General features: G+C 44.2%; 1 protein-coding gene across 1 annotated transcript in view; it reads left to right on the top strand.

The window, feature by feature from the left end:
* DNAH12 (dynein, axonemal, heavy chain 12) overlaps window positions 1-11458 on the top strand; it is a 250257-nt gene that overhangs the window by 40313 nt on the left and 198486 nt on the right. The window contains 4 exon segments of the mRNA XM_015571050.1: window positions 2266-2454; window positions 3266-3422; window positions 4066-4157; window positions 10335-10513. Of these exon segments, the coding sequence (XP_015426536.1) occupies window positions 2266-2454; window positions 3266-3422; window positions 4066-4157; window positions 10335-10513 (617 nt within the window).

Below are 11458 nucleotides of genomic sequence, written 5' to 3'. Positions count from 1 at the left end.
AGGATTGGGCCTGCCCTCTGCCACCCGGGAGCAGGCCTAAGCCAGCAGGGCGTTATCTCCCGAGGGGTCCCAGACTGCGAGAGGGCACAGGCTGGGCTGAGGGACCCCCTCTCCCCCTGAGTGCACATATTTTTGTGCACCAGGCCTCTAGTCCTATATAATAAAAGGGTAATATGCAAACAGACTGAACAGCAGAACCACTCAAAGCGTAATATGCTAATGATATGCTAAGGCTGCTCAGCCGCTTGCTATGACGTGCACTGACCACCAGGGAGCAGATGCTCCGACAAGTACATTAGCTTGCTGCTGGGGCCTGGCTGATCGGGACTGAGCGAGATGGGCCAGACACACCCTGGAGCCCTCCTGCGGTCCCTCCCCGGCCCGATCGTCCGCCAGTGGGATCCCTCGGCCTGGCCTGCACGCTCTCACAATCCAGGAGCCCTCGAGGATGTCGGAGAGCCGGTTTCAGCCAGATCCTGCAAGCAAGGCTGAGAGACCCCACCCGTGTACAAATCTGTGCACCAGGCCTCTAGTATAGATATATAATCCAAAATCTTCCTCAGAGTTTAGAGAAAATGGGTCATATTACCATTGACACTCAGACTGGTGTGAGGTCCATTCTGAACCTCCTGGCTCAGTCAAGAGCAAGGCTCCCCTGGAGCTGCTATCCTTGGGTAATTAGGAGATACATAAACTTACCCCACCAGCAATTCCAACTCTTATAATATAATATAATACTATAACTAATATATATGATTTTCTTTCTGTCTTTATCCCTTTAAGAGAACTATGATCATTTGATGAGATGTAAAGAGATGAGGAACATTTTGAAGATCATTTAGATCTATATTTGTCTGTTTGGGTAAATTTCCAATAGTTGGTTAATTATAAGAATACACTAGAGCAGCCGTGGGCAAACTACGGCCCGCGGGCCGGATCTGGCTCGTTTGAAATGAATACAACTAAAAAAAAAAAAAGACCGTACCCTTTTATGTAATGATGTTTACTTTGAATTTGTATTAGTTCACACAAACACTCCATCCATGCTTTTGTTCTGGCCCTCCGGTCCAGTTTAAGAACCCATTATGGCCCTTGAGTCAAAAAGTTTGCCCATCCCTGCACTAGAGGCTCAGTGCACGAATTTGTGCATGGGTGGGGTCCAGCTGGACTGCCCCATGGGGGCCAATTGGGCTGAGCCAGCTTGGGGGAAGGAACATAGGAGGTTGGCCGGCCAGCCTCACCTCCGATCAAGGTATTGTGGAGCCTATTGGGGGTTGGGCCAGCCGGGGTGGAGGAAATGCCCACCCCCCATGGGGCCGGTTGGCTAGCAGCAGTGCCTGTCATAGTGACTGGTCGTTCCAGTCGTTCCAGTCGTTTCGGTGTGCTGGTTGCTTGGCTTTTATATAGAGAGATTATTCATACTTTGGTCATGTATTGTGCACATTTCTAAGTTCTAGTAGCTTCACGCTAACCAAATGGTGTGCTGGAAATCTGGCTCTCCAGAAACAACAATAACAACTACCCTGTTTTGTAGTGTTTGCTAATTTCCATGGCATAAATATTCCCACCGTGATGATTTTCAAGCATCCAAAGGTTTAGTAATAGGCTCACAAAATTAATAATATTGAACATTTGACTCTTGTGACAATAGCAGCTAGCTGTATCTTTACCACTGCCCTTCACCCCATGTACATGTCATCCCATGACACCCTCACTATAAGGGTCAGGGCTCCCTTACCCTCAGTCTTCACCATGAATGAGCGTGTGTGGGTGTGTGTGTGTGTGTGTGTGTGTGTGTGTGTGTGTGTGTGTGTTTTCTTATTCCTCTCTCTCTAAAGTCAATAAAAACATATCCTCAGGTGAGGATTAAAAAATACAGCCCTGGCCAGCATGGCTCAGTGGTTAGAGTGTCTCCCACATACCTAAGGGTTTTGGGTGGGATTCTTGGTCAAGGGCATGTACCTGGATTGCAGGTTTACTTTCCCTAGCTGTTTGGGGTGCGTGCAGAAGGCAACCAGTGGATGTCTCTCACATTGATGTTTCTCTCTCTTCTCCCACCCCTCACTCCCTTCCACTCTCTCTGAAGAGTATTGGAAAAAATGTCCTTAGGTGAGGATTAACAACAACAACAAAAGAACATATGTGCTGAATGTACATAATTTTCAGGACTAAATGGATTGATAGAATGACTTGATTATACACTTATTTTAGTTAAAGGTTGAACTTGTACTCTTGAAATTAATAGTAATTTATAATATCATGCAGATAAAGGATCTCTTAAAGAGAACTGTAGAAGGATTTGTAAAACTCTTTGACCAAGAAGATGAACGAGGGTTGCCGATATTTAAGATGGAATTGACAATTGATGATGAGAAAATGGAATTTTACCCTACCTTTCAAGATTTGGAAGATGTTGTTTTTGGTTTGGTAGAGAGAATAGCTGAAGCTCTGCAGGTATCACTTCATCCTTATCTATCAGGTTTCTTTATATGGCTCTTTTTCAAAATTTTAAATTGAGTTGAAACTCCATAAAGTATTTATATACATAAAATGTTACAACTCTTTATTTCCATACTCCAAGTTATTTTATGTTAAAATAAAGTGCTTTGTCTTTGAGAAAGTCTTCTGGTTGAAGATAACATTTGTTCTTAGAAGTCTTATCGTAGTTATGACAACTTCCCAACAGGCCCTGCCTCTGATCAGAGTGGGGGAGCCAATCAGGGGTAGAGCTGGCAGGGGGAAGAGGCCGTAAGCCAATCAGGGTGGTGGGGGCCCACTGGGGTTAGGGATGGGGCAGAGGGGATGCGAACAGTTGGCCAGCTGGCCCTGCCCCTGATCGGGGTGGGGGGGCGCATTGGGGGCCTTTAGGGGTAGTGGAGGCCCATTGGGGTGGGGCTGACCAAGGGGAGGGCCTTCAGGAGGTTGGCCACTGGCTCCGCCCCCTTTAGGGGTGGGGGCGATCAGGGGTGGGGCTGGCCTGGGGACAGGGCTGTGGGAGGTTGGCTGGCTGGCTCCACCCCCCAATTGGGCTAGTTTGCTGGCCGCAGTGGGCGGTTGTTCCTGTTGTTACGGGGGTCCTTTCGCTGGCTTTTTATATATATAGGTTACAAACTATACCACTTTAAATCATTACTGTATTTTGCATCAAGTCATCTTTTCTTGGGCCACTAAAATCTGAAAAGAATGTTCAAAAATATAAGCTCTACATATACTAGTAGACCAATTACACGGTTATTTCATAAACTGTCATTTTTATTTATGTTAGAATGTCCAATCAGTACCCTCTTGGCTATCAGCAGCTTCACCACCTGTAAATCTTGACACAGAACTTCCTGAACACATGATACAGTGGGCACTTGATGTGCTAAAGGTGGAAATACATCGTAACTTACAAGGTGCAAGACAACACTATGAGACATACGGTATATGTGATAAATATGATATATCTTTTTATTATAAAAGAATGACATTTTATTTTTACTAGAATTTGACTAGATATTTGGTTGTCTGGGGCTGTCATGAAAGAGCAGGGAGAGCCAGAAGTTAGCATGAACATGGCTGTTGGCAGCATCAAGGATCAAAACTAAGAAACTTGAATTCTGTTGTCTGGTCTAAAGAGTGAATGCTAACTGGATCAGGGTGATAAAGCAAAAAGATAGAAAGAAGAGATGTTGGAGTAAGGAGAAAGCTAAGTTAAGGTAAAAGCAAAGTAATCTATAAGAATAGCAGCTCAAGTTTATAGTCTTCTCAAGTGTGTATGAAGTCAGGATAGGTAATTTTACTTGATATCTTAAGCAAAACCTTTTATTAACTGGCTTATTTTTATCTCTTAAATTATTTTAAGATTATTACATACCCTTTTATCTTTATTTTGAAACATCTGTATTTAACCTGGTTTGCTTAAGTATATTTTATTCCATTCTATTTCTATTAATGTACTAGTATGGTAATACTCAATTAATAATAATTAATTGAATAGGCTATTTCATTCTATGATCATGTGAAAAAGCACTTATCTTTTTAAAATGTTAATATTGATATTTAAATTAGATTATTAATTTTCAGTTGAAAAATATAATTGGCTCCTTGATGGCACTGCAGTTGAGCTGATAGAGACTTTTCAGGCAGAAGATCACACTTTTGATGAATACACAGAGGTAAGTGATAATTCTGTTTTTGATTAATGCCTTTTGAGTATCCTTTTAAAATTATGATCTTTTTATTCTAGAAAATAAATGCTTCAATTAAAGTTATTAGAATTTTTTCAGAACATCATTTTAGTAAGCTTATAGATTTACCTCATAATTTCTTTAGTCATTCATTTACTCATTCATTGATTCAACAAAAATTTCTTCATCACATTCAGACACCTACCAAGATTTTGGTGATGTAAAAATAAATAATACATTAACATTGTTCTCAGGAGCTTATACTTGGCCTGGAAGCTAGACATATTAATGTAAATATTGAGATAAGTACTGGAATACAGATATGGATGAAGTGTGAAAGCACAGAAGAGGAAACAATTGTTTTTGCTTTGGGAAATTCGTGAAGGTTTTTAAAAGCAGTGATAAGTGAGCTAGGTTTTGAAGTAGATGTTTATAGGTGGATTTAGCTGAAGCAGGGAGGCATGGAAGAGACTGACGTAGCTCAATGTGGGGTAAGGGGGAATGAGAAGAGATAAACTAAAGAATTTATATACAGTGTCCATGGACACAGGCAATAGGGTAATAAAGGCCTTGGGTGTGGGTAAGAGCTGTGAGTAGGGGGGAAAAAGGGAAGGAATGGAAGATATCTGTAATACTATCAACAATAAAAATCTTCTATCTAATAAAAGAGAAATATGGTAATTAGCGTATGTCCGCTACCCTTCCGATTGGCTAATCAGGGCAATATGCAAATTAACTGCCAGTCAAGATGGCAGCCAGCAGCCAGGCAGCTTGAAACTAACATGAGGCTTGCTTGCTTCAGTGACGGAGGAAACCAACGTTCCCCGCCTGCCTTGCGGGCATCTGAGCTTGCAGTTTGAAACATTGTTACATATATAGAAGCTAAACAAAACCCCAGAAACCTGCTTTCAGCAAGTCAGTATCTCAGAGCTGGAGTTGATACAGTGTTTCGATTATAGAACGCAAACAAACAAGATACCTGCTTTCAGCAGCAGAGGCCTCAGAGCTGGAGCCTCAGAGCTAGAGCTGGCCCAGAATAAGAAAAAAAAAAGAAAAAAAGGAGCAGTTGGGAGCTTCAGTCACCCGCCAGCCTGAAAACAGCCCTCAGCCCCTCACCCAGACTGGCCAGGGACCCCAGTGGGGACCCCCACCCTGAAGGGGGAGTGACCAGCTGCAAACCGCCATCATCCCCTCATCCAGGCTGGCCAAGCACCCCAGTGGGGATGCCCACCCTGATCGAGGACACCCTTCCTGGCAAACCAGCCGGTCCCTACCCGTGCACCAGGCCTCTATCCTATATAGTAAAAGGGTAATATGCCTCCCAGCACCAGGATGAGTGGAGCCGTGAGGCCTCCTGGCACTGGGATCAGCATTAGAGGGGGCAGCTCCAAAACCCCCCGATCGCCCTGCGGCTCTTGTGTGTGACGGGGTGGGGACACAACCTCCCTATCCGCCCTGCTCTGTGTGTGACAGGGGGCAGTGCCCCAACTTCCCTATCGGCCCTACTCTGTGAGTGACAGGGGGGCGCTCCTCAACCCCCTGATCGGCCCTGCTCTGTGGGTGATAGAGGGCGGCACCCCAACCCCCTGAGCTGCCCAGCTCTGTGTGTGACAGGGGAAGGCGCCCCGACCCCCTGATCAGCCCTGCTCTGTGCCTGATGGGGGGAGCTCCCCAAACCCCTGACCGCCCTGAAGCACCTTGTGTGACAGGGTGCGGCGCCCCAACTTCCTGATCGGCCCTGCTCTGTGGGTGATAGAGGGCGGCACCCCAACCCCCTGAGCTGCCCAGCTCTGTGTGTGACAGGGGAAGGCGCCCCGACCCCCTGATCAGCCCTGCTCTGTGCCTGATGGGGGGAGCTCCCCAAACCCCTGACCGCCCTGAAGCACCTTGTGTGACAGGGTGCGGCGCCCCAACTTCCTGATCGGCCCTGCTCTGTGGGTGATAGAGGGCGGCACCCCAACCCCCTGAGCTGCCCAGCTCTGTGTGTGACAGGGGAAGGCGCCCCGACCCCCTGATCAGCCCTGCTCTGTGCCTGATGGGGGGAGCTCCCCAAACCCCTGACCGCCCTGAAGCACCTTGTGTGACAGGGTGCGGCGCCCCAACTTCCTGATCGGCCCTGCTCTGTGGGTGATAGAGGGCGGCACCCCAACCCCCTGAGCTGCCCAGCTCTGTGTGTGACAGGGGAAGGCGCCCCGACCCCCTGATCAGCCCTGCTCTGTGCCTGATGGGGGGAGCTCCCCAAACCCCTGACCGCCCTGAAGCACCTTGTGTGACAGGGTGCGGCGCCCCAACTTCCTGATCGGCCCTGCTCTGTGGGTGATAGAGGGCGGCACCCCAACCCCCTGAGCTGCCCAGCTCTGTGTGTGACAGGGGAAGGCGCCCCGACCCCCTGATCAGCCCTGCTCTGTGCCTGATGGGGGGAGCTCCCCAAACCCCTGACCGCCCTGAAGCACCTTGTGTGACAGGGTGCGGCGCCCCAACTTCCTGATCGGCCCTGCTCTGTGGGTGATAGAGGGCGGCACCCCAACCCCCTGATCTGCCCAGCTCTGTGTGTGACAGGGGGCAGTGCCCCAACTTCCCTATCGGCCCTACTCTGTGAGTGACAGGGGGGCGCTCCTCAACCCCCTGATGGGCCCTGCTCTGTGCGTGATGGGGGAGTTCCCCAACCCCCTGCTTGACCCCGCTCTGTGCGTGACCGGGGGCAGCGCCCCAACCCCCTGATCGGCCCTGCTCTGTGTGTGACAGGGAGCGGTGCCCAACCCCCCAATCGGCCCTGCTCTGAGCCGGACCACGGGCTGCACCTAGGGATTGGGCTGCCCTCTGCCACCCGGGAGCAGGTCTAAGCCAGCAGGTCGTTATCTCCCGAGGGGCCCCAGACTGTTAGAGGGCACAGGCCGGGCTGAGGGACCCCTCCTTCCCCCCCGAGTGCACAAATTTTTATGCACCGGGCCTCTAGTATATATATAAAAAGCCAGCAACCAGAACAAGGTAATGACTAGAACGACAGAACAACTGGTTGCTATGACTCCCATTGCAGCTTGCGAACCGCCCTATCAGGGGTGGGGCCGGGGGCCAACCCCCCCTTCCACGCCCTCAATTGCCCCCTTACCCCACTAGGGGGCGGGGCCAGCCAGCCAACCTCCTGCAGCCCCTCCCCGCAGCTGGCCCTGTCCCCAATTGGCCTCCCCTACCCCTATTGAGGGTGGGGGGGCAGCCTACCCCCTGTTGCCTCACCCCCTGGCTGGCCTCACCCCCAATTGCCACAAACCCCAGTAGGGGTTGGGGCCGGCTGGCCAACCTTCTGTAGCCCCTTCCCCTGGCTGGACAAACCCCTAATCGGCCCCCCACTCTGATCAGGGGCAGGACCAGCTGGCCAACCTCCCACGGCCCCTCTCCCCGGCTGGCCTGGCCCCTGATTGTCCTCCCCACCCCATCGGCCCACAGCCCCTCCCCTCAGCCAGCCCCACCCCCAATTGGCCCCCACTCCAATCGGGGTTGGGGCCAGCCAGCCAACCCCCTGCAGCCCCTCCCCAGGCAGGCCCAGCCCTGATCTGCCCCTATTGGGGCTGGCCTGGCCAGACCCCACCTGTGCATGAATTCATGCACTGGGCCTCTAGTACATTTATTAATGAAGAAAAAAAGAATATGAAGTTGGAAATGTAAGTTGGAGCTATAGGTGAAAACCTTCAAGTATATTTGCTTAGGAGTTTGTACTTTGTTTTGGAGGTTTTTAGCCATTGAAGTAATATTCTTGGATCAGAGTTTCAGAATGATAATTCCAGAAGCAGTGGGGAAAAAGTTATTAAATGAGAAAAGATTTCTACCTTTTGAAGGCACCTTGTTCTATTGGTTAAAAGTATGCTTTTGTTTTTTCATCATCTCTCTGTTGACTGTTTAGTTTTTATTCATAAAGTATAATATAGACATTTTAATTTTTCAACATTTTATTATGAAATATTTAAGCATACAGAGAAATTGAAGACATTTCTTTATTCAAATTTCTGTAAATTTGTAAGGGTTATCCTTCCTGTATCACGCATATATATATATATTTATTTATATATATATATAAATACGCATATTTATATTTTGAATAAAGAAATTTCTTCATAAAATTGAAGAAATTTTATGAAGAGTTCCACCTAGATTCTAATATTTTACTATGTTAGCTTAATCACATATTTATTCATCAATCCATTCCCTTTTCCATTCCTGATTAATTTCAAGAATTATTAACTTTAAAAAAACAACTTCATTGAGGTTGGTTTGCATATAATAAAATGCACCCATTTTAATTGTATAGTTAAATGAGTTCTGACAAATTTATACACCAATGCAACTATCACCAGAGCCAAGATATAAAATGTTTTCATCACCTCAGAAAGTTTCCTTATATGCCGTCCCAGTCAGTTCTCCCTAAACCTGACCTTAGGCAACTACTGACATACTTTCAGGAATTATAGGTTTTCCTTTTCTAAGGAAATCATACATACATACTCTTTTGTGTCTGGTTTCTTATATTAATGTAAGATTTTTGAGATTTATCTATGTTGTTGTGTCTATCAGTAACTTCTTCCTTTTATTGCTGAGTAGTATTCCACTATATAAATCTGATGTATTTAATGTCTTTCAAATATATATATTCATATATATATATATATATTTATATATTTTTATTGATTTCAGAGAGGAAGGAAATGAATAAAAATATATATTTAAAATTTACTTTTAGGTTTAGTATATATCCCTGCATTTCTTTGTCAATTCTAGACATACTGTAATTGTAGTTTGTATACTATATTTTGCATGTAGTCATAGTTTATTATAGCATAGCACTTCATTGTATTGATATGCCATATTTTCTACTGTAAATGGACATTTGTGTTTCCAGTGTCCCACATTTTCTTTGATCCAGCCAATTTTCTTTTTCATAGCAGTTAATTACATCCCAGAAAAACTAGATGATGATACTTGAGAATAAGAAAATATCTCCCCCTTATCCAGTGTCCATTAGCTCTTTCTAGTCTCTTTGCTATGTTTCCAACCAAGAATCAGGCAGCTGCTCTATGTAGTCTTTGAATTAATTACTATTCTCAGCTCCCTTAAACACTGAAAATTTTAAGCTCAACCATAGAAACAAAAATGAATGGAGACTAGAGAAATAGGGTAGCCTTGAGAGAGAGAGAAGTACAGAGAAAATATCTTTAATTGGTGGGGGATGGAGATGGGCTAAGAAGGTAGAGAGGCAACATTAAAGATGGAATATGGAATTAAGTCAAAGTTGCCCAAAGTTGGTAGGCATATTTCACTTTCACAAAATGCAACATAACTTGTTAGGTTTTCTTTGTACTACTTTGTTTAATTTTTAAAAATTATCCCAGTGTCTGGGTATTAAGAAGTTGTATAAATTCTGTTATGTTGGATTTTTGGTAATGGCAGAATACAATATTTCTTTTTTGGATTATTCTGATCAAAACCAAAAATTCTTTATCTTTTGAAGACTGCATTAGAATCTTCAGTGAGGCATCAGGTATGGCACAAGAAAGTATTTGTTAGATACACAAATTGTCACATGATATAGATTTGTTTCTAAACAGAGAGATGAGTTGACTTTGGCAAAAGTTTTTTTTTAATAGTTACTGAGAGAAATTTCACTTTTAAAATTTTTATTTTTAAATTTTTTAAATTTATTGATTTTAGAGACAGGAATGGGAGTGGGGGAGAGAGAAAGAGAGAGAGAATGAGAGAATGAATGTGAGAATTTTGAGAGAAGAAACATCGATTTGTTGTTCCAGTTATCTATGCCTTCATTGGTTGATTTTTGAATGTGCCCTGACTGGAATTGTGAACCCACAACCTTGGTGTATTGGAACAACGGTCTAACAAACTGAGCCAGGGCCTGAAATTTTTAGATAGGGATGTTATAAATGGTACCATATTGGATATTACTGGTAGATTGGCAAATACCTTAGTGAAAGGACAGGTGAAAAAAGATTTATGCAACAAAGGGGACAAATTTAATCAATTAGCAAAAAGAAATGAGTTTACATTTATATTACATAATTAAGAAGTCTACCATAATACTATACCACAATACTGTAATATAAAATCACTGATGAATTTTAAAATGCTAATCATTTTTGTGTGTGTGTGTGTGTTTTTAAGTTTATAGAAAAATTTTTCAACCTTGCCTCAGAAATAATGCTTTTACCTCAGTGGGTTCATTTCCCTATGGTTCGTTTGGATTGTGAAGATTTGAAGACAGGCCTAACAAATAAAGCAAAAGCCTTTGCAAATATATTATTAAATGACATAGCTACAAAACATAGAAACGAAAATGAATGGTAAGTGGAATTTATTGCCAAACTTAGAAGTATTGGGCTAAAAGAAATATTTTGTTCATAATAACACTTGTTTAAAAACAAAAGATTAAAATATAACTACTTACAACTTTTTCTCCATAACTGCCTCCTAGGGAGGTTCCTTTGTAGTACCACTGATCTGGTTTCTTTCTTTTTTAAGATAGTTTATTGATTTTTCAGAGAGAGGGATCTCCTTAATTCTCTCTGAAGAGAGAGAAGAGAGAGACGTTGATGTGAGAATGCAACATCTATGAGCTGCCTCCTGCACGTCCCCTACTAGGGATGAGCCCTCAACCCAGAGTATGTGCCCTTAACCTAGAATTGAACCAGCAATTTCCTGGTGCTCAGGACGCCACCCAACCAACTGAGCCCCACCAGCCAGGCCTGGTCTGGTTTCTTTTTGTTTGCTATTGTTTGAGAGTAGTTTTGAGACAACCCAGAATTTTTTTAAAAAAAGAAATAACAAATAAACTAGTGTTTGGACACAGGTTGCAAAAAATCATAAGACTGTAGACTTTTTTTTTGTCAGTATTTTTTAAAATATATATATATATATTTTTTTTAATTAAATCTTTATTGTCCAGATTATTACACTTGTTCCTCTTTTTTCCCCCCCATAACTCCCCTCCTTCCAGTTCCCACCCCACCCTCAGCCCTCACTCCCCACCCACTGTCCTCATCCATAGGTGCCCGATTTTTGTCCAGTCTTTTCCCGCATCTCCCACACCCCTTTCCCCCCGCAAGAATAGTCAGTCCATTCCCTTTCTATGTCCCTGATTCTATTATAATCAACAGTTCATTATGTTCATCAGATTGTCTATTCACTTGATTCTTAGATTCACTTGTTGATAGATGCATATTTGTTGTTCAAAATTTGTATCTTTACCTTTTTCTTCTTCTTCCTCTTCTTCAAGGATAACTTTCAGC

The sequence above is a fragment of the Myotis davidii genome, unplaced genomic scaffold (genome assembly GCF_000327345.1).
Source record: "Myotis davidii unplaced genomic scaffold, ASM32734v1 scaffold111, whole genome shotgun sequence".
Taxonomy (NCBI): Eukaryota; Metazoa; Chordata; class Mammalia; order Chiroptera; family Vespertilionidae; genus Myotis; species Myotis davidii.
The sequence above is the reverse complement of the archived record's forward strand: the minus strand, read 5'-3'. Positions and strand labels throughout refer to the sequence as shown.